General features: G+C 34.1%; 1 protein-coding gene across 1 annotated transcript in view; it reads right to left on the bottom strand.

The window, feature by feature from the left end:
• Positions 1-25,243, bottom strand: part of ASCC3 (activating signal cointegrator 1 complex subunit 3) — a 331,824-nt gene that overhangs the window by 170,320 nt on the left and 136,261 nt on the right. Inside the window, exons 11-13 of the mRNA XM_061207037.1 lie at positions 23,075-23,239; positions 14,009-14,185; positions 11,289-11,360 (exon numbers count right to left, since the gene is read on the bottom strand). Coding sequence (XP_061063020.1) covers positions 11,289-11,360; positions 14,009-14,185; positions 23,075-23,239 — 414 coding nt within the window. The remainder of the gene's footprint in view (positions 1-11,288; positions 11,361-14,008; positions 14,186-23,074; positions 23,240-25,243) is intronic.

Below are 25,243 nucleotides of genomic sequence, written 5' to 3'. Positions count from 1 at the left end.
TAATAAGAAAAAAAAGTAAGAGAAAGGAAAAAACAAGGAAAAAAAAAAAAGATTTATCTACAAACCCAAGTTGAGATACTTACACTGCACTTAAAAAAAGGTACACTGCCATCTGACCATCCATTAAGCCATGCATTTGGCCTTTCTCCATATGATTTCAAAAAACACAGCTACAAGACAGAGCAAATAAAATACCATAGTAAAAAAAAAAAATGAGACTAAAGTCCATGGAGAACATAACAAAGGACCACCGGAGAGACTATGCAATCTAGGTAAGGTTAGAAAGATTTTTATAAAGCAGACAGTGGTAGCAAACTATCTTACTGGGATAGTTTAGTAGAGTACATGTCCTTTCAAGACACCTTTAGGTCTTGTTGGAAAACAATCCTCCCTGAAATTCCTGGTGATCCTACATGGTCAGGGCCTTCAGAGCAGTGGAAACTGAAGGGCTTTAATGGTAGAGAATGCCTCCACTTCCCCAGAGCCATTTCTTCCCATTCTATAGGTAATAAAGCCTAGAGGCTCCTTTCTTATCACTCAGAGACAACTGCTTATATTCCAGGGTACAGGCCGCCCCTTCCCTCCTCAAGAGAGAATCTGTTTATATTCCAGAGTGAAAGAGAAAGGTCCTTGGGCAGGTCAGTTGGTCTACTTCTTTGTCTCCTTTCTTCCTCCCTTCTTTCTCCCTCTCCCTCCCCTTTCTCCTTACACCCTCTCTTCCCCCCACCAGAAGGGAGGATGTGCCAGCAACAACTATATACGCTTCAAGTTTCATAATTTTGGAGCACCCCTATGGGGCCACCCATGTGCGCAGAGGTAGCTGGCTCTTACCATGTTACCCTGTAAAGCTAGAGAGGGGCAACCAACACCATGCTCTGTGAATAAATATAAGGTCGGTTCCCTACCCAGGTGTCTCTTGTTTTCGCCTACGCGCGTGTGCATGTGTGTGTGTGTGTGTGGTATACGATGAAGTTAGCCTGTGGCAAGCTAGCATGAATATCTTAGACCCTTCACAAGACTTAAGTCTCTGACCATATTTCGAGAGCAGCCACTAACTTGATGAATGCTGTACAGGTTGGAAATGCCCACTTTATTTGCCATAATATAGTTAGAGCTGCATTTCCCATCTACTCATTCATAAAACCAAGAAAAAAGTAAGATAAGATCTGAGACTATTATACTACTCTCTTAAAAACAGAATCATGTTTTACAATATTAACTACAGAGACATAGTTCCTTCCTTTCCACCCCTTCTCACTTAAATATGCTACTATGACAACAAGAAAAATTGATAAAAACCCTAGTTACAGAAAAGACAGTAAACGTTTGCAATGGTTCATTGAGTTTGAATATTCAACTCCCTTTTTTGCACTTTGAGCAAGTACAGGAATAGTTGTATCAGATTTCCTTGGGACACAAAATATTATACTTAGCTTTAATAAAAATACTGTTTGTTCAATTTTATCAAAATATGGCTACAAAAATGTAATCAACAAATGCTTGTGGTGGTAACTAAACTTATTAAATATACCTACCAACTGCTTCTAAGTCCAAATATCAGCTGGAAACCAGCTAATAGAGATTCAATATATCATTTTCTAAAGTGAAATAAACAGCTGTCAAATTAACTTCTGACAATTTAACGTCAAATATTCTGAATAGCTGTCCAGAGAATTTTCTATGGTGTTTGCCTTCCAGGTCTGAATCATTATATATGTTCCTTGGGTTCAACAATGTATATAATATAAAGAGAACCAGTTTCAGGAAAATAAAACCACTTGTATTGCTTGCAATTTTATTCCAAGATTAGGCACAGCATTTTTTTTTTCTTTTGATCTTTTGGCTGAAGATCTGGAAACTGTACAAGGACAGATCAAAATTTAGTTTACACCTGAAAGTTTCTAAACATCATTCTGAGAGGAACGGTTCCACGTGCTCAATTTGGGCTGTAATTCCAGAAACCACCGATAACCAACTTTAAAAAGCTCAAACGCCTAAAAACATGGACATACTTGTATATGGTTATACATGCCAGGAGAAAACTGAATACGCTCAGGGGCAAGGGTACTGGGCGTGAGGTGAAGTGAGGAGAAAGTAATTCATTAGTCTTTTCTTTACACGTTTGTGTTGATTCACTTGTTATAAGAATGTGTTATTTCAGTAATAAAAATCCTCGAAGACTTAGGAAAAAAGTAATGTTAAGAACAATGAAGGAAAAACCCAATAATAATATTCCTCATCAAAAAGTATTCCCTTTGCAAATGAAGAGAACATTACAAGGTTAACAAAGAAACTGCTATATATAAAATCTCAAGAATATAATTGAGTACTCTTATGGTAAGCTATAGTTCAGAAAGATGGAACTTTTCTCTGTTCCCTTAAAAATGTGAAATGTTAAAAGGGTTCAAAGGTTACCCCTCTAGGGCTTAATGAATAGAAATGAAAGAAAGAATATATTAACTTAAAATAACTGGTGGCATGAATGATATCTATATCATTGAAAATAGCTAAGTCAGATGGATATTTTATTTTAGGAGAAAATGAGATAATTTAATACTTCTAACAGAAAAGACTATAACTAGATGAAATAATATTAAGAGTAACTGTATGGGATGAAACATTTTTAAGGAGAATACCAACATTCTTTCATTGATCTTTACAGACTACAGGGGGAAAAAAATTCCTTAAGAAAGTAATCAAAGTGATCTTTGATGTCGTTCCACTTCTCCAGGTTGTTCTCCCCTCAGCCTGGATGTTCAGCTTACTGTGGAACTAATGATTATTTTCTTGATTTTCTTTGAAGTTCGTTGCTCCCTAATCTAAGTTCAGACTTACGAAGACTACCACATCTTCCGTTCACTTATTCATCACACACTATGTGAGCACCAACTGTATGCCAGGTACTGGTGAGGCCATGATAATACAATGATGAGCAAAACCAGAGATAGCCCCTTTCCTATGGGACTTATGATCTTCTACTGAAAAGTGGTATTAATCAAAAACAGCCAGGAAAAATGTAAAACTACAGCAAGAAATAGGAGGAAGACATATGCCGTGTTATTATATAGTTCATAATAGGGAGGTGAGAGAGGGAGGTAAAAAAAGGCTTCTCTAAGAAAGATGAAATCTAAAGGATTTAGTAGAGGACAACTAAGCAGAGAATACAGAAGAAGGTGTGAGGCAGAGGGAACAAGTTATGCAAAAGCTCAGAGGTAAGTGAAAGAGCATCTCTATGATGAGGGTCTGAAAGAAGGCCAGGAAGCAGGGAGGTAGGAAATGAGGGAGAGACATGTATGTGATGAAGAAGAAAGGAGGGAGGTAATGGCCCAATACTATAGGAACCCCTGGGCCCTTTTAAAGGAGCTTTAAGTATTCATGTGTCACTCTGGAGCTTTATTTTGAAAGGATCATTCTAGCTAGCTGCAGTATACAGAACAGCTACAGCAAGGCCAGAATGGACACAGGACAGTTAAGAGAGATAGAGCAGCTAAGAGGTGTCCTGGATGACATGATGGGTACCTGGATTAGGTGGTGGAGATGACGGTGCAGAAGGAGGAGGGAATGGAAAGAAACAGGCAGATCTGAGAGACACTTAGGTGAAATGGACAGGCCCTCATGAGGGATCAGAAATGAGAACATAGGAGAGAGAGTTGAAAAGGGTGACTTTTAGGCTTCTGTTTTACAGAACTAAATCTATAGTCATGCCATTCACTGAACCAAGGAATAATGGATGAAATACCACTGGTTTAGAGGGGAAATTATGTATTTGGTTTGGACATACTGCATTTGTGATACCCAAGAGGAGAGGCCAGCCACGATCACATGGGTCGACAGCTTAGGGAAGAGGTCTGGGTTAGGAATATAAATATATGAGTTATGTCTATAAAGGTTATAACTGGGATGGAATGATACAACAGAGAGTGCTAAATTAAAAAAGGGTCTAAGAAAGAGCCAGGTAGAGAAGGAAAAGGCCACAAAGAAAGAAAAAGGATGGCTCAAAAGGTTAGAAGACAGAGAAAAGCAAGGAGAGCTTTGTATCACAAGAGCCAGAAAAGAAAGGTACAAAGAAAAATTGGCATTTTGCAACTACTTCCACTTCTACAACCTCTCTGTAAGCTTTTGATTATTTTATTCTCAACTATGAGCTACTGTCATAAGGGAATTTTGCCTTAAAAAAAAAAGTAAACTTTTATTAAGGATACGTCAAGCTTTGCTTTGACTTAATATTTAGTTGAAACCCTCTTTGGCTTTGGCCTTTGGCAGGGGAAACAGCAGAATGCCTAGACTGACATCGTTTTCCATGTTCCTGAATTAGGCATGACCAAAGTATGCAGTACAGTGATCACAGGATCAAGCTTGCAGCTGACAGTGATAAGAAATTATTGCCCCTGAACTATACTAATTTAAAAATTTTGACTGCTAAATATATAATTAAATTTTCTTTAATGAATTTTCATTATGTCATACCAGAAATTCCTTCTCTGATGATGATATTCTGTTTTGGCCTTCACTTTAACCAAATGTTGTACACAGATATACTATAGAAATCATACAGAGAGAAGAAAAAAATTCTAAGTAAACACTAGTAATACTAATTAAAAACTAAAATACAGAACTCAAGAGTACCAAAAACTAGTTTTTGCCTGTAAAATAAGGAGGGATAGGAAATCTCAATTTGATAGAAGACTCATGAGAGCTTTTTTCTGGTAGGTGGGGAGGATTTTCTGTTTCCAAAGGTAGAGGTTTAGTGAATGCTTCCTTTAGATTTTCTTACAGTAAAAAACACCTGAAATACTTCTTTAGTAGTACCATCTTTAGCAGCAAAGACGAAGGAGAAATGTCTTTAATTCTTGTTCTCATAATTGTTCAAATGTCTCCTTCTTAAGAATTTTGCTCTTATATTCCTTTGGGATTATGTCTCAGTTTGGGGGAGGAGGGAAGCAAAGAAGGCAGAAAAGAAAGAAGCTCTCAAATAATTTACCAATAAAGTTCATGTTAGACAAATTTGATACGACAGAAACATTAGTACCAAGAATTAGAGATGCTTTTTAAGGAACCTCCATACTGTTCTCCATAGTGGCTGTATCAATTTACATTCCCACCAACAGTGCAAGAGTGTTCCCTTTTCTCCACACCCTCTCCAGCATTTATTGTTTCTAGATTTTTTGATGATGGCCATTCTGACCGGTGTGAGATGATACCTCATTGTAGTTTTGATTTGCATTTCTCTGATGATTAATGATGTTGAGCATTCTTTCATGTGTCTGTTGCTTGTACCCGGAGGAAGAAAACTTTTTAGGCAAAAGGGCCAAAGGAAAAGTTCCATTATTAAAGTTAGCATAGTAAAATTTCTCTCAATTGTATATAATTACTTTTATATAAGCTAAAAAGCAACACTAGGAAACAAAAAGAATTCCCTTTAGATAGTAATAAATTAAATTAATCCATAATTATCGGCCAGTTTTTAAAGGTGGTTTCTTATTAGAGACAGCAACATCTACGAAAAACTTAGAAACAAGGAGGAAAGAGAAGACACACATGTGAATCAGGAAAAGCTGATGTGTAGCCTTAATCCAAGGCTGAAGATGATTTTTTTCCATTTAACACTGCAAAACCTTTTATTCTTGAAACTGGAGGTAGATTTTGAGTAAGAAGTTACTGATTAAGGATCTTAACATTTTGATAATGTGAAAAAAGAACAAGTTAACTTACAAAATATGCCGTAATCTCTGAGGCAGTTTCTAATTTCTTTTCCTATCACTGTAACAAAATTTGTATAACAAGAAAAATCCCAGTAGGGTTAAGCCATCAACTATTTTCCCATTCTGCGAGTTACACCGGAGGAGGGGAATTATTAACAGGAATGATAAAGCTGCGCTTGCATTTGGTAACCCAAAGAGAAGCTTACAAATGAGACGTCTCATTAGTTTGAGCAGATGTATCAAAATTAAAGGCTGAATCGCCAACTTTTAATTTCCCGATAGCCAAGAAGAGCTTCAAGTCTTGCGGAGTACGACTGTTGAAAAGTCAACCTGAAAAGATCTCCTCCATCTGTCATCACACATGCTTGAGCGGAACACAACTGCCTCCTACTGCTTTTAATACTTTTAAGACAAAGCTGCACATGAAATCTATTAAGTAGGCGAACACACGAGTGTAGGTGACTGGTATACTGAAACCCATGGAATACTATAATCAGAGAACATCAGCATGGCTTTTGAACATGAAATTTGCTCTATTCTAATTTAATCTAAGCGGAGAGAAACAAAATTAATTCGTCTATATGTTTAAGAGGAAACTGTTAATTTTTAGCATGAAAAGTATTTATTTGCCTTAGAGTTATAGCTCTTTTTTTAATGGACACATATTTTTAGTCTTCTTAATAATGGTCTGAAAAGTAGTTGCACTAATAAAATTATTTAGGGAAACCACAACTAGAGAGAAAATCCAAAACACTAAACAACCTGAAGGCAAACAAATAGAATCAAGAAGTATTCACTGAAAGAATTTTTAACAAGCTGGCAAAAAGAGAGGGGGACATGAGGAAGTCGCAAGGAAAATTCAATTTGTTTTCCTGGATTAGAATAGACTGACTTACAATTTCTTACTCCTATATACTAACTGCTAAGATACATTTAAAAGACAACAAAATAAAGCTAAAGTTTGTTAGGTACACAGCGCTACAAGAAATAACTTATGTTCCCTTATTACTAAGGAAAAGCACATTGATCAAATACATAGCTGGATGCTTAATAACAATGCACTAATGTCCAGTTAGTTACAACTATAAGTGAATTCCAGAGCAAAGCTCTGTTTCTCTCTGTCTCCTGTTTCTCTGTCTCTGTTTTTGTATCTGTCTCTCTGTGTATACACACACACACACACACACAATTTACTGTACTTTTATATGTACAACAAAACATTTATACAGAAGAGTCTCTTAGAATGAAGCACATACAGTTAGACCTTTTAGTCATTAGAGTCAGGCAGAATAATGTAACGGAAGAGTTAAATTGGCTGTCAGTTTTTTAGATAATAAGGTAAAAGATTGCTGAATTACCTATTTTTCATTTTCTGACAGATGGATACATACAAATTCGTTTGTTGAAATTTATCACTTGGAACCTTATACAAAGACAACTAGTGACTAGTATAACATTATATTCAACCTCAATTACAAGGGAAAAAACAAAACTCAGAAACTCTGTTCTATTGTGGAGTTCTTTGTTAACCTTCTAATAAAAGCAGAGGACCACAGCTTAGAGTAGGTATTTCTTCAAGGTGATAAAAAGAGAAAAATAATCCAGTGAGGGGTTCTAAGCCCCTGAAAACAAACTTCCACATGAGCCTCAGTAATCAAAGACTACTGTGAAGTAGCAATTCTTGTGTGATGGATTAAATCAAAGATTGCTAGCCTTGTTGAAACAGGTATCTACCTCAGCTTCCAAAATCAAAATGTATAACAGTCCTCTTTTCCAAGTATGCACACTGCAATTCCAGTTCTGGACATATTACAAAGACAATCAGAAGCTGCCACTTATCAAGCTAACTGAACTTATAAGCCAAATACTACTTGGCAGAGCAACTTGCTAACAGAAGATTTACACAGACAGAGCGATCCCTTTGAAAAGACTAAAACAGAAAAAGATTTTAGTTTTGGGCAACTTTCCCAAAGTTACATACATAATACAGATAATTTAAAGAAATGAAAAAGAGAGAGGTTTATTCTCAAATTATGTTGTAAAAGAGTTTTTTACTTGAGATGATTACATGAATGTAAAAGACTAAGATGCTGCCTTAACCTAGTACTTATAATCTGCAGGCACTGGCCTGGGCATTTGTAGTACTAGCAATACTAGAGGCAAATACCAACTAATGGGCCATGGTCCTGATGCATTTCATATTTTCCAACAGCCCCGACTCACTAAGGATCTCTGAAGATGAGGCAATTCTTCACAGTGAGATTCTATTTACCAGAGTCCCCACGTACATGACACTATACTAGGAACTTAACCAGCAGTATTTCCTTATAACCCAATCTTACGTAGTACGAACTGTTCTACTGGTACACAAAGCCTAAAAAAACAACACTGCGTAGAACACAAATTTTTAAATTATAACATCTTTAAGCTAAGATGTTAATTTACATGTTATTCCTTCTATGTATGGTTCTGTCATATTTTGAGGTAGGGGAAATAGAGAAACTATAGGGATAACGGAGAAAAAAGGATAGAAAATTAAGGGAGTAAAATGCATTTTAAGAAATGGAAGGACATACACCAACAGAAACTCTCTCTGAGTGATAGAATTCACAGTGATTTTTTTCCCCTCATTTTTGTTTTTTTTTCCCCCTCATTTTCGTTTTTTGGTGTACCCAAGTGTTAAATTTGTTTACACTCTTTTATTGGTCACCCTCTTTTATACTAATCGTATTTTATATTAAACATTTTAAAGATACAATTACAGAGGCTAAAGATCACAGGATCACATATGAAGCAAAAGCACTGGGAAGAACGGGTTTTTCTAATTGAAAGTTAAGTGCATACCCAAAGCAAAGCATGAACAATATGGTATGTAAAACATGAGTTTTTGTAATCATGATTTAGAGGTAATTGTTGCTACCTAAGAAAAAAATTTCACTGGTAAAACACCACTGTGTCTTATATAACTTAAAATTGTAAAACAAATTCAAAATGGCAAACACACATCAGATCATAACCTTACATCACACTACTTGATGCTATTCAGAAGAACATGGCATACATTTAATAAAATCCATTGTAGGTCTGCTATGACAACGAGATGTTATAACTCATTCGGAATGCATTATTGAATCATGTGGTAAGACCACAAAATATGGCCATTTGAGCCATAATCCTATTTTAGGGAATTTACCCTAAGTAAATGTTTCAACAGAAAAAATAATAGGCAGAAAGATGATCATTATAGCAGCACTATTTTTAATAACAGAAAGTTGCAAACATTTAAAGCACTCAATAACGGAGGAATAACCAATAATAAAAGGAACAGCAAATGTCAACTTAATGGCAAAGTGGCAGTGTAAAGTTCTGAAGATGCTGTGGGCTTTTATCAACATGGACTTGTATTGCAATCCTGGTGCGACCTTTTACTAGCTGTATGACCTTGAGAAGCTGCTTAACATGTCGTAGGTTCATTTTCTCTTTTAACAAAAGGAGATTTAATGCTTATGTCAGAAGATTGTGAAGATTAAAAGTCCGAAGTGACTTACATGGCATCTGAAACTTAGAACCTAAATAAAAACTCCTTTCTCTCTATTACAGACATTAAAATTGTGAAGACCAGGTAGAAACAATGAAAAATCTTTAGTATTCATTAAGGAAAACAGTGAATATAAAACTGTATACACAGTGTAATTATAATTTAGCAATGGACTGTAGCTAGTAATTAAAATTAAGTTTGAATGAGCAAAATTAAAAGCTACATGTGCAAATGGATAAAAAAAAAAAAAAGACCAGCAGGACATGTATAAAAATTAAAATAATAATGTTGAAATGGTAAAATAATAGTGGAACTATGAAAATTTTCCCTATTGTTATTTTATTTTTACAATTAAAAAAAGTAAATAGATATGTAGGTATGTCTAGAGAACTGAAGAAAGTCCTACTTTTATGGAAAACAAACATCATCACTAATCACTGAAAGAGAAACTGGGAGACCTGCCACCTAAACCCTACTTCTTATGGCAGAGAACCTGAAAACGACCATGCTTATCCTGCTCCATTCTTGTTTCGGGAGAGGGATGTAAGCCCGGATCTGGACAGGAATTCTGATACCGAAGTGTTTCAGTGGGTTCTTAAACTGTAACCACACTTTACAGAGTCACCCACAGTGCATTTTTAGCCAGACAAAAGTGTAGGGGAAGGAGACAGCATGGTGGTCCTTAAAAGGCTGGCACTGGTGGATGCCATGACATGCATACAAAAGGTGGGAGGTAATGCCTGTGTGCAACTTCTGCCTCATCTTTGCACACTCTTCATTTCCGGGTTCCTCCTGCCCTACAGCAGCCGGCCCCTGACCGCCTGAAGCCTCCCCTGGCGTCTCCCAACCTAGTCTGTCCTTTCTAAACAGGAACCAGCACTGTGAACCTAGCTCTCCATCTCAACTTTGGTCTGAATTTACTACTACAAGTGCCTGCCCTATGGCAGTTTTCATTTCGAAAAGTAATGCAATGGATGGATTCACACTAAGAATGAAAGGGCTGGCAGTGAGATCTAATCTCTACTGACCAAACACCCCCAGCCAGCATCTGAACTTTGCAAATCATGATTTCTAGCAGGACATGTTAGCCCCTGTAACAGTGAGAGAATGAACTATGCCAGAAGAGGAAGAGGATATAATCTTCCTAGGATTCTTTAAATTACATTTACTTGGACTTTTACCTACCTACATTACAAGATACAACTGCTACATTTCCCAACATTCAGGAATAAGGATGCATTCCATTTTTTAAAGACATATTTTATAACATAAGATTATATGGAGAAAGGCTGAGTAGTTTAATAAATACTGATATTGTAATTACACTCCTTGGTATTTACCCAAAGGAACAGAAAACGTATGTCCACATAAAACCTGTCCACAGCTGTTATGTACACATAAACTGTGGTACATTCAGACAATGGAATATTATTCAGTGCTAAAAAGAATAAGCTATCAAGCCATGAAAAGACAGGGATGTACCTCAAATACACATTGTGAAAAAAACCAATCTGAAAAGGCTACACACATCATTCCACTTTTTTTTTTTTTTTAACAATCTTGATTGGAGCATCTTGAACTTTGAAGTTTAAAAGTGCTTACTATCCAAACAATATGAAAATTTATTATATATATTTCAACTGCTACTACTTCAAGAAAACAGTAAGAATAATATAACATTTAAATGTTTTACATTATGTAAGTAAATTAAAATTTTTGATGTGTGAGAGAAGGTTGGTGCTTTAAAATAAATAAAGAAGTAACCTGAAATGTAAAGGATGAAATTCTTCTTTCTCTTATCTATTTAATAAAAGTGGCAAACAAAACAGCATGATCTATCAATACTGGAATGATAATATTACCTATGAATATTTTATGACTTATATGGCTACCCAGTGGGCTAAAAAATTACTAAGAAATAAAACCTGTGAATCGTTATCTCAGAATTGAAGAACATTTTTTTTTTTTGAAGAACATTTTTAAGAGCATAAAAATTAATAATTTTAATCATTAAGCGTTCTCTAAAAACAGGATAAAATAAAGTGTACCTGGTGTCCAGCCTTTACTTGCTTCAAAACACTTTCATAACATACTTCATCCATGTTATTCAACTGTTGCACCTTAAAGTTTTTAAAACATGAAAAATAATAAATGAAGCAATTATAAACTTCTTAACCACAAAGGAAACTTTGATACATCTCCTTTTACTTTCAGACTAGCCAGAATGCAGAAACAACAAATGCAATATCAACACCTGATATATAATAACCCAATCGGAAATAGACACAATATAATTAAAAACTACAAATAAAATACCTCATGCAATACTTTCAGCGTACTAGCTTTATAAGAATGCAAGTTTTTTAAAGACAATAAGTTTAAGAATAATATTCTAGTTAGAGATATTTTAAAATAATTTTAAAGTTCTTTTCACTTTCCCCAGAGAAGCCCATTCTTCAGACTGTTTTTCTTCTATTTCAGTCTATAAAACTATACATAGAGCTTTCCTGTGTAATTCTCAAAATCACCGGAATATTACCAGTAGAATATCATGGCATATAAAGCTAAAACGTAAGGAAACATACTATTTCTGTAATGTATATGGAGTTCGGTAGATATTTTTCTACAGAAACACTTTCCAGATTAATTGGAAATTTAATATCAAATTAATGAATTTTAAAAAGGTCTCATTTTCCCTATTAATGATGAGACAGCTTCCAACCAAAAAGGTAAGGTAGTTACCTCAAAGAGTAGGCATGTGACACAGCCTGCATCTCTCTATTTAACATTTATTAAGAGTCTGGAGGGGATGAAAATGTTACACATCTGAAATGACTATAATTTAGAGTTTTTGTTTTAATAAAGGAAACACTTTAACATTCTGGAACTCTTATGACTTATAGTGATTAAGTAAGATGAGATAATCACAAGACAATTTACTCTCTATTAATGATTGGAAAACAAAAAACAAAAAACAAAAACTCCTCCGAACAAAACTCTCAGTAATTTTTTTGGTGAATTTTGGATTGAGCTCTGGTCAAAGCCATTATTTCAAATTAGATGTGTCATGGACACCATTTTCCTATTTTGTGTTCTTCCACAACAACTGAATCACATCATGAGCTTCTGAATGAAACTCTCAGAAATCTACAAGGATTTCTTACTATAAGAAATGACAAATTAACAATGGTTAGAATATATTAAACAACATCCTGGGGAAATTCTTGTTACCAACTGTGTATGTCAGCTGAGTGTAAAACTAATACATTTTAGTAAGACAAAAATGCATATTTATAACTAATATATATAATTAATTTACTATTTACACTGTGTAAGATTTATAAAAATATTTTTAAAATTTTGCCAAATTTTTAAACCTTCAAAATAATTAGGACAGTTCAACATCTCGCACCATTCCTTTTGCGATTACAATGCTAACATATTGTGGTGAAAAATACATTGAAGTTAATTAGCTTTAAGTGATTTACCAACTTCTATGATGAAATTAAAAGAAAATAAGTTTTAAGACCCCTGACAAGCATCTGAAAACACTTTCTTCTCTATATCTTTCTGTGAGAACCATCTGCTATCATTTAAATTATAAGTTGAAAGAACAATCTAATGTTATAAACAGCTCTACATCTGTTCTAATGATACATTAAAATAAACTAAATAATCAAATATATATTAAAATATGGCTGAAAAAAACAAGCAGCAAGTAACACTGAAAAGCCCTTGAAACAATGAAGGTAAAAGATGCATATCATAACTATTACCATATCATGAGCTGTCCTTCTATGTATACATATGAAATGGCTCCCCACAATTCTAAACATACCTTACTTTTATGCAATGCAGATGGAGCATATTAACTGTTGCAGTGACATTGGCTTCTAGTATTTTCTAAGCTGAGTATTTTATTTATAATACTGTAGGCTAAAAATGACCCTGTTTTACTAATAAAATTGTTTTTAGACAAAAGTAATGTAATACACTAAAGACCAAGGTTGACATAGTAACACACGATTCTATCCTGTTTTCTTTCATAAAGAGGTCATATGGCCCATGAATCTTCTCCTAAAACTATTTCTTCCACAGGGGGGAAAAAGTGTCATTAAACAGAAAGATAAACATATAAATTTTAAGCAAAATATTCCTTCATGACATTATAAAAGCCTAAAATAAGCACCCTGATAATGCAAATGGTACATGGTAATACTATTTAAGGAATTAGATAAACAGACTTTTTAGAACATTGCAAAGAATTTCAGAAATGCCACTTATGTATATAATTAATATGATAGTTATACAATATTATAAGTTAAATAGAGCCCCTCCTTTAATAGTTGCTATCATGAAATTATTTTTCTAATGCATATAAGGTATTACTTAGTTTAGATGAATAATATTATATCATGATATATATTACTGACTTAACTAAAGTCTTTTATTATTTCACATTGGCCTTCAACCCTATCAAATTAACTTTTTGAAACATATTCTTATATATAACTTGTGTTCTTAGCTGAGAATACAAAATATACACTGATAATAGCAATGCAAACTACTACAAGCAGCTTTTTAGAGCAGGAGACATTCTACTACATATAGCTGAGGAAGTGTGCTTGATTTTTTTTTCTAGGCTGTGATATTTGTAATGTGACTGAAATGGTCTTCTGGAGTCTCTAACCTCAAACAAGTATTAAACAATACATCAACAAAAATATTTCTGGAAAAGAAAAGTATAAGTTTTAAAACAAATGTTTACCTTATTTGCACTTTTAACCCCCAGAAATGTCTGTCCAAGAGGAACAGGTCGAAAGCGGCCATCGAAGTAGAAAAGTCCAATGCAGGGATTAACGTGTAAAAACGTAGCAACGTCGAGGTAGTTGGGTAAGGTTGCAGAGAGTCCAAGAATTCTTATCATACTCTGTGTGGATTCAACCTATAGGGGTTATTTTAATTAACCTATGAGATAGATTCAACCCATCTGGATTTGTACTAAGTTTAAAATATAAGTTTTACTAGTATAAAGGATGAAATAGTCACAATGAAATAAGATCACTGAAGAAATTGAGAATAACAACACATAGTCTAAAAGACAGATAATGTGAAAAAAATAACTGGCTTAAATCTGGCATGTGGAATGATATAAAGTGATTAAAAGTGTAATTTTCGTATATTTTCTGAACTGGAAAATTCTATTAGTTAAATGGTTTCTTCTGTTTTGTTTTTTTTCCCCCCTAAAAATTTAACAAAGCAAATGACATGTGTTATCAAATGACTTGATAATTTCAGGTGTTAAAAGTATATGCTCTTTATTCTCAAGTTCAATAATTTCAAATTCATTTTAAACACAAAAACACAGAAGTCTGAAATAATTAAGGCAGATTCTTCTAGTGTTTCACAAATTTAAATTTAAAATGATATACTGCATAAGGGAGAGTTTGTGTGGAACAACAGCCAAAACTTGGGGGAAGAAAATCACAAACTACTCAAAGAATGTCCTAAGCTGCATTATTTGTGTTTACTGGTGGGGTGCAATATTCTAATTTTGTTGCTGAACTCTGCTGAAAACATCAATTAATTTGTTCGCCAATCATTTATTAAGCTTTTAATGACGGGCACAAAGCCAGGAGAGCAGGGGTTTAAGAGTCTGTAAAAATTACAAAAAAACACTGTAATGTGTCCCATTAATAGTAGCACCTTCTAAAAACTGTGAGAACAATGAAGAGAGATCACTAATCAAGCTCGGGTAAGTCAGGGAAGGCACGCAGAGTGACAGTTGTCGGTGCTCTAAGAGAGCGGCTAGGACCTGCCAGGTAGGCCAGGAAGAATGGTGTTTAAGGTACTGTACTTAGCAACACTAACGGCAAGAGCTAGAAATGCAGAAGTGTAGAAATGATCATGAGAAATCTCGTACGCCAAGGAGTTTCTCCATTTTACTGCTGATGAGCACAGGACACTATACAATTCTTTTTCAATTACGTTTTTATGATGATAGCTGATAGTATTCTCATCTTTTTCCATTTCTAAACGTTTTTAAAATATCTTTATCCTTTTTAATTTTGTTTACTCATAGGTTTTCTACTTATTTGTGATTGGATTTATGTTTCTTTATTTTACTTTTTTAAAACCTAGCTTTTACTTTTTTAAAATATAGAAGGACTCTAGCTAATAAATCTAATTCTATTGGTTTCCTAGTTTGTATTTAATTTTTTTTCAACTGTATTATTTTTCCATTTTTTTAGAACATTCTGTTTAAAATTACCCAACATTTAAAATTTAATAATTAACTTACTATAGTCCCAACATTCCTGTTTCATTTGAGTATAATTCAAACTCTGAATTATAAACTCTGTCTGTACTTAATAAACTTTCATTATTTTCTAATAATAGTGTTGTCACTCTCTCTTTCCCTTCCTTCCTTTCATGATCACTTACTGAGCTCTCAGTGTCAGAAGACTATTCTTTCAAGTGGTTGGGTTTTATATCTTCAATTTATCAAATACAAAAGTGTAGAATGTATGTACATATATATGTGTTTGTATATACATATGCATATATAGATGTGTATGTGTGTGTGTATATAGTTTTGTTTTACCATATAGAATTTATTTCTAAATTTCTATTGTATTTTGTAAAGACTATGATCTTTTCAATTTCTGCTTTGAGAAAATGTCCCATGGAGACCTAAGATGAACATAATTTATCTATTTTTAGGGTATACAATTCTATGTGCTTGACCACTTTACGACATTAATTATATTATTCAAATTCTCTATATTTTATATTTACAATACAGGAAGTTAAGCATTTGCCAAGAGAAAGTATTACTTTCATCACATAAAAACTTCCCATTTTAAATTAAGATGCCAAATGTTGCTAAAGGGAACAGTCCAGGACCATTCACAGCTAAGCCCTAGGGGTTCTGCAGAAGTATGGGAGGCATTCTGAGCCCCATGCGCCTATAATATCCCTTCTATCTGGGTTTTCAAATCCCACATGCTTTCATATTTTTCTATACTAGGCTTCCATGTAAAAGTTTAATTTAAAAAAGCGTTTCTTACCTGGGAAAAAGTTTGAAAACCTCTGATGTGATTTTTAAAAGTACACAAGACTTGGAATGAATTTGGTAAGTTAATTAACCTTCGACCAAATTCCTTTATGAGAGAATACATATAAAAAGATTCTCAATCTTTAACAAAAGACTATACAATATTATTTTTTTTAAATCTAGGAACTTTTAAGTCATTCTCACCTTCTTGCTATCATAAGTAAAATAAGGGTATTCACGGGATATATTTACTTGGGCAAATATTTAAACTATTTTTTCAGTTTTTATGTCTCTCTTATTTACATCTAATTTTAGTCAAAACTTGCTTGTATCATGCTGGTATCTTCAAGTTATTATACCTAAGTGAGCAGCTCCCGATGTCGGATTTCTCCTTGGATATTTCTATACAGTGCATATATGGGCTGGGAAAGTCCAAGGGCCTGAGTTCACTCCCTCACACAAATATTATTTACAGGCACTTAGAGACGCCCTGTGCCTTCCAAACTCATTCTGTAAGTAGGACAAAAATGAATCTGCTTACTCACTGTTATGGGTTCTATCTGGGCTTCTTTGAGGACTAAATAAAACACTACCTATGAGATATACATATGGCTCCCAAACCAAACCCAACCCAAACAAGAAAACCCTAAATAAGGGGAACTGATGACCCTACCTATTATTTAAGAAATCTCCTTTACATGCTATGATTAAAATCCTTTACAGTAATTAGAATAATTTTAATTATACCATAGTTCTATTTCCTATTGGTGGTGATGTGAAAAGATATGAAGGTGATTTTTAGTTTTAAAATCATTCAACACAAAAGTCATTGAGTATATTTTTAAGGACTTTTGATGTTAAATACATGATACCTTGCAAACACTAGAGATATTTTTCTGCTAAAACCCCATTTTAAAACAACTGTATTTTTTAATCTAAAAAAAATCATATCATTATCAACACAGATAAGCCTGTATGAGAAATATATTCTTTTAAATATGGATAATTTGGAAGTTTATGTCTTAAACCACATCTCGAAACTCTATACACTATACAGAGTTATCTGAAAATATTAATAGTTGAAAGCTATAAAAAATTAACATTTTACAGTTTCTTCTTTATCATTAGCCCAAAAACTAGGCAGTAAATTTTTATAGCATTTTCCCTCACATAAAATCTAAGTTTGGACAAAGTCTATTCACTGAAAGTAAATTTAGTTACGACAACTAATGTTAGTTCAATGTTGTTAAATATAACAGATTAGGGCTTCATTATACTTTTTTATTTTCCAAATTTCTTTCACTCATGCCAAGTATGTTGTGAATTTAGTCCCTAACACCACCATGCAACTTCAGAACCTGAACAGAATCTACACTGCATTAGAATAGCTACCTATGGTGTGTCTATGTTAGTTACAAATTGTTGAAGTGCCGTGTAAAGCACTGCCATCTACTGGGAATGTCTGGTAATCACAAGGAACAAACAAAAAGGAACTGATTTTTCTAAAAATATTTATGAGCACTGCACTAATACACTGGAAATATGAGAAGAATCATATAGATCATTCTGTTAAGGAGATTAAAATCTAGTGAGAGACACAGATAAAGACAGAATTACCTACAGTTAAGTTGTGAAATTATAAGGAAGACTGTGACGGGTGCTAAAATTGTGCAAAGAAAGGGAGTACAGAGGGAACTCAGAAAAGATGTAATTCATTCTGAGTGGTAAACTAGGAAACACTTCATAGAAGAAGTGATATTTGGCAGACTCAAAAGAATAGTAAGTTTTCAACAGATGGATGTGTGGAGCAATAATATATAATTTTGCATTTACAACCCTTCATCTCATAACTAACAATACACTCTGACGTAAGTAAGATTAGTTTTACCTCTGAAAAAGGGCCAATGGCATTGGAAAAAAAGTGGGGAAGGAATAAATGGTTTTGTGTGGCTGGAACCTACATCAGCTAAGGAATATGATGGAGAAGTTGAAATTGGATAAATAGGTCAGGGCTTCAATAGTGTTTAACGTCCAGCTAAAGTATTTAAACATTTTTCTTAAGATAACAAACAGCAAGTCATCAAAGGTTTATAAGCATAGTAAGTGATAAACTATACAATTGGAATTTGGCTATATTATGAAGAAGCCAATGTGCAGGATGAATTAATATATATTTACATATTATATATCCATATTACATACAATGTATTACATATCCTGTATCATATGTTAACATATGATATGTTTATAATTATACTACATATGTAATAAACAAACCTATAATATATAATTTTTATATATTTTACTTCACATAGTTTATAAACTATATATAGAAAATTATACTATTATACATTCATAAGTTACAAAATATTTATAAATTTATAACGAATGCTTCAAAGTACATATGGTACATAATGTGTGTGTGTCTGTGTACATATGTACAGAAAGCATCAGCAGCAGGCCTGCAATCTATTTTCTCTCTCAACTGGGACTGCTCAAGAAATAAAGATTTGCCCTGGTCAAATCCCCTTGTAAACATGCTAATGACAGACCTCCTGGCAAATGTACTAATGGTATTTACTTGACCTCTAATGTTCTATAGTTGCAGGAAAGCTTTATCTTTGTAATGCTTTTAGCTGATGGACATGGTCTCTCTAGGTGGCTCAATGCAAACAAACCAGGAATGTATGGACTTATGTGGCCTGGCTCCCTGAAAAGATCACTAAGCTATGTACGTATCAAGGTATCAAATCAAAACATCTCATGATCGGGAAGTATCACCTTGGGAAACAGTACCTTTTGTTAACCACTAATCTCACTTTACCCAATACACTAATCATATGCACTGATTTGTATATCAATTCTACCTCGATAAAGCTGTTAAAAATTTTTTTTAAAAATCCCATGATCAAAATAGGTCTCTTTTGTGTAAATGATGACCTGCATGCTTCTTTCTGAGACCTCACAAGTAAAATCTGTGCCAGAGCAGATCCACCGTGGCAAGAAAGGAGAACAGTGATGGCAGTGGCAGACTTCTCCATGCTTCACCTTTGTCTCACAACTACATGTATTATTGACATTATTCTTAAGTTGGGTATTAGCTAAAACCTCTGATTTTTGTGTGTCTACTTTGAATATTTCAATGCTTTGTGTTTTATGTATGTGCATCTGTGCATGTGCATGCACATATTTTTATATGGTAAAAAGTGAACATGTCCTAAAGAGTCCTCTAATTCCATCCCTACTATAAAACCACTTTTACAGCTTGTTGCATATGCTTCCACATCTATGCACCCTACTCTACCCCAGCTTAAAAATCTAAATGTAAGCAAGAACTTTATTTGTTAACTATATCCACTGCACCTAGAACTGTGTAGCTGGCACATAGCAGGTAGCTAATAAATGTTCACTAAATGAGTGAATGAGAATATAAATATATTGCATTTTTTTTCTTTACACAAATGGGATTGTGCTGTATATTGTGTCTTTTCAATGAGAATATAACATGGATATCTTTTAAACCCGGTTCATATAGCTCTACCTCGTTCTTTTTAAAGACTGCAAAGTGGCATTTTATTTTATGAATTAATGGAATTTATTAAACCATTTCTTCTTTTGTTGGACAGTTGGGTTGTTTCCAACATATTTTGCACTAACAAGAAAGCGTCAGTGAATACTGGTGTTACTATATCTATGTGTCTGTGCTATTATTTCCATAGGTTTGATTTCTAGAAGTAAAAACACAGTTTAGTGAGCATTTTCAAATTACATTCTTTTTCACTTTTGCCAATCTATGTAAGAGAAATGTCTCATGTTGATTTGGATTCCTTTTAAGCATCTTTTCTATGATTTTCAGAATTTTTATTTCTACTGTAAAGTGCTTTTCCCAAATTTTTAGAAAACATATTTCTTACTAGTTTACAATAACCTTTTAATTATAAAGGACATTTAAGCTTTATTTTATGTGCTACAAATAATTTCTATTATTCTGTCTTACATTTGAACTTTTTGGAGGTATCTTTACTGGTCAGAAGTTTTTAATAGTTACATATCCAAATGCGCCACATGTTTCCTTTGTAACCTTTGGAGTTTTGCATATTGCTTAGAGCTTCTCCACCTCAAGGTTATTTTTTAAATGCTCTTTTATATTTTCTTGAATGCACTGAGTTTTGTTTGGTATAGCTAAATCATTAATTCATCTAGAATTTTATGTTGGATTTACCAGATGAAAGCACATTATTTTAAAACATTTGAAAATGCAATATAAACTTCCTCAAATTTTGTACTCCCTTCATATTAAATTCCCATACCTAGTTCTAGATGAGAGCTATTCAGGATACGAAATATAAAAGAACTGACACCTAACTAGTCATTGGGGTGAAGGTGAGTGTTAAGGAAGAAGGAACAATTAAGTGTGACTCCCACACACTCAATTTGGGCTTGAGAATCAAATGGACTGTGACGCCATATATAAATAGGGAGGGAAGATGGCAGAGTTTCTGACGTGTTTAAGCAAGAGATGTCCATGGGATATCAAAGTAGAAACATACGACTGTGTTTGGATAGGAGTAGAAGTCAGCGGGGAGATTTGGACTACATGCAGAGATTTAAGTGACACAGGCATAGAAGTGTTATTTTCCCAGGGTAAATATTTAGAATAAAAAAAAGAAGATGGCAAGTGACCAGAGTCCTGTGTTGGAAGAGGTCACTGAGAGGATGTGACCGCCAATTAATCCGCAAGCTGGACCTTGTCAATCAGAGGATCCTCACCACCTTTGCTGTCCTAGAAATATGCATTCCGCTTGCCTTCCCTGAGCTAGAAGCTTCCCCTAGGACGCAGCCTTGAGACAGCAATGTGGTGTTGAGACCATCTGGACAGTATATGTGACTGAAGTCAGTTAAGGCCTCTATATACAGTTAAGGCAGGTGTAGAGGTCGACTGATCTTGCAGCTGCCCAAGACAAGCCTCAAAAGTAAGTTCCCTTGCTTATTAAAACTGTCATCTACCAATCTGGAGTGGTTTGCCTCTTTTTTCAGTTCTCTCCTTGCTCTCTGTGTACAAAGCCAGTTTGCAAACCAACATCGTGGAGAATGTAAACATTTCAAGGGTGAGAAAAGGAGAGAGCAAGGGAACCTGAGAAAGAGCAGCTAAGTAGGTGACAAAAAAATCAAGTAAAGAAAATCAAGGCAGGGTGGCATCATGGAGTCCAAGAGAAAAGAGTTTCAATTCTGAAGAAATAATGAGTTATATACTGGTTAAAAAACAAAAAACAAAAAACAAAAAAACTTTTTATGACCTATGCTGGAGCAATAACCAGACCACAGTTGCTTGGAAATCAAAAGGGAAACTGAATACAGATTAATATTTCCAGAAGCTGAGTGGTAAAAACAGCTTTACTAAGCAGAAGTTATTGGAGCAGGATAGTTTGAGGGAGGCGTTTTGGTAAAGATGGGTGGGACTTTGCAATTCTTTAAAGCTGAAGGCACAGTGCTCACATAGAAGGAGAAGTTAAAGACCCAGGAAAAAGAGAAGGCATAACTTACAGAGTGAAAGGAATGGAGTCCAAGACAAGGGGACAGGGGGCCTCTAACTAAAGGATGAGGGATGGAATGATGAGGATAGATTTGGGAAGGGGTTTGAGGCTTTTGCTGGGTGGTGGGCAGGTTTTTTCTGGATGCAAACTGAGGGAGTTCAACCACGAAGGCCTGTGTTTCCACTCAGTAAAAAGTATTGTCTTCTAAGAATGAGGCACGACAGGGTGGGGAAGAAGGAGGGAGGAGTCTGGTGAAGCTTGGAAAAAAGAAGGAAAGCTGCTCCGAAGTTACAGGATAAATCCCAACGATTCAGGTGAATTCAGAGTCTACGAATGTGTAGTGACCTTAGTCTCCACCACCCCTGTGTGATCTCAGCTAGTGTTTAGCAATCTGACTGGAGGGAAACATACTGTTCAATTGACTCATGATTGGAATTTTGCCAGGGGATAAATAAGTTAAGGCTATTGACAAAAGAAAAAACTGGTCATGGAGTCTTGGCTATTTCAGAACGAAAATAAAGCCAGGAGAAGATGGATCAGAGACAATAACAGATGGGAAGTCACGGAATTAGAGTTCTTGATTATGTTAAAAAACTAGTGTTCATCTACTGTCTTTACATGTACAATCTACCAACAAACATCATTTTAATAGTCATGGGTACTTTAAGATATCTTTTCACTTAATGAAAAGAGGGGTGACAGAAAACAATCACAGATCATTGATGAATTTACCAATTTTGATTTGGACAATTTATGAGTAACCACAAAGGTCCAAAACTAGAGACAACAAGTACACGTCCCTTTTTAAAAATAACAATTAAGATTATGCACATTAGGAGATATTTTATCTAGTATATTAACGAAAATATAAATCATTTTCAGATTTTTTTCAATGGGGGGAGAGGTCAGGCATGGAGAGAAATGGATGAATAATTAATATTCTCCTATGTTCTACCACATTTTAATACTGCTTAGTCAAAGTTACATTTAGTTTTAAAACACAGGTTTAGAATAGAAGTTTTCTTGTATTTATTTTGGTTAATTTAAAGAGACTTCAATAACATAAGACCTGGGAGGAAGAAAGATAGGGTACTTTTAACATAAAAATGAAATAGCTGAAGGTTTCTCCCTACGAAAATTATCTTTATCCCCATGAACAATACATACTAATATTTCTTTGAATGTTACATTTAAGTTTAAAAACTTATCCCTCAAAATAAGCTTACAAATAACTTCCCCTTACCTGACGTAAAGTACGTGCCACTATGCTTTCTAATACTGGTCCTCTATCTTCATGAAGTAAATGAACTTCATCAAGAATAAGAAGCTTTACAATTTGGGAAAGAGCTACGTCCCCAACACTCTTTCTTGTCACTACATCCCATTTTTCTGGTGTGGTCACAAGCATCTATAAGACAAGAAAAGATAAATTAAAAAGGGGAAAGAGGTCACATATTATTTAAACTTCCACCGTGTTATTCAAAAAGAAATATGATTGACCACCTATACACAGATCAAATAAAGTGTTACAAATATCCCAGAATGATATCTGATTCACTGTAGACAACAGTCACTTCTCTTTAAGTTGTGATATTAAGCAGTTACTCATTAAAACTCAGTAAAGGTAGTCTGTCAGTAAATTGTAGTGTGAAGTGTACAAAATACACAAGCTTACTTAAAATGTGTCTTACAATGTAAGAAACCAAATGACACTATCTTTTAAACAAGTGTGTACTGATAATGGCTTTTACTTGAAAAGGGACAAAAATAAGTGAATTAAGCACTAAAAGGGAATGAAAAGGAAACCAAGGATCCACTCTAGGAATGGTTACCTGTTTATACTTTTCCAAATTTGGAGGAAGCTTTACTATTGACACACAGTTTTTAAAAACTACCCTTTAATATCAACTAGTATATGCAGAACTTTATACTAAAAAACAACACATATACTACAGGATAACTGGCACAAAATAGCAACACAAACAATGAGTCACCGGAGATCCAAGGTACTAAGAGCAGGAGGTAAGCCCAGGGTACTTACGTAAAGTTCTTAGAAGAGACCATTTGACATGAGCTGTGATTATAAATCTATTTGCTTTCTACATATTGAATTGTTTGTGTCCCCTAAAAGCATACTATCGCAGAGAAAAAGAAAAGCTTAATAAACTTCTACTACAGTAATATTGAACTAGGAAATACGCCCTTATATAACTCAAAGAACACATGAGGTAACAAATCAAAACCAAAGCTTTTCTTATCCAGTATATCAGCTTATAGAGACTGATGACAATCAAAACTCACTATGCTTTGAAGAGTGAAGAGGTTAAGGGGGTCAGATTGTTCTCAACATTTTTGTTACCTCAGGTCTGTTTTTGAAGTCGCTTACGGGAATGATGATAATCTTATTTTTTTAGATTGCAAATGATGTATAATTCTTAACAAATGCATAATCCAAGTTTGTCAATATAACCTGTTGCATAATTAGAGATATCACTGCTATCATTTTGAAATGAACTATATCAACCACAAAATTTAGCAGTTGTACTTTGACGTAACATTAATTAGTGAACTATAATGAAATAGATTAAGGCATTCATATCTAAGGTGTGAAATACTACAAATCCAAAGCTACTTAGTTAATTTGCTAAAGCCAAATGGCAATGTTGAGATCACATCAAATTTTACATTTAAAAAAATGCTTTGGAATTAAGTATAAACAGATGTATAATGAATTTTAAGATCTAAAATGGGTTGAAACATTCAGTATGCATTAATTAACATCTCTTTTATATTCCAATAACTTAAACAGAACTTCTACTTTGAAAAATGACAAATTTAAAATAACCCAAGATATATCATTATAAATATACCCAGGGATCACTTACTAACAACCCTTTCACTAAAAGTCCTAAAAAACATGCCCATGTGATTTCAAAAACAGCAATTCTCCTAAACTGTAAATTCATGTCACATTAAAATATAAAATAAGAAAGCTTACTATTAATAAATGTTAAGAAAGCTACAAAGTACACTACAAAGATAATAATGTGCTAATGATTAAATTGTAAAGTAAAATTTTTCAGATATCAGAAAACTATACTACCAAACCTTAAAAATCCATTTTAGCATTTGGTTTTCTATACCTTACTTTCAGCACAGTGAGAAGTGGCTTCATTTATATTACCATTTCATTACTCTAATCCCCTGAACGAAAATGGCTAGAAAATAAAGTGTCACATTTGCTTAATGAATTGTAACTCATGCAAGACATTTCCATCTGCTCTTGTATTAGGGCATGGGTTAACTGTCAATATTTTTACTGTCAACTCAAATTTCTCTCAATACATGTACTTATTCCCTCAGGAGTATGAAAATCATTATTCCAAACTTTTCCAATTTTAGCCTGACCACT

Source organism: Eubalaena glacialis, chromosome 12 (assembly GCF_028564815.1).
Source record: "Eubalaena glacialis isolate mEubGla1 chromosome 12, mEubGla1.1.hap2.+ XY, whole genome shotgun sequence".
Taxonomy (NCBI): domain Eukaryota; kingdom Metazoa; phylum Chordata; class Mammalia; order Artiodactyla; family Balaenidae; genus Eubalaena; species Eubalaena glacialis.
Note: the sequence above shows the minus strand (reverse complement) of the source record. Positions and strands in the feature narration are given on the sequence as shown.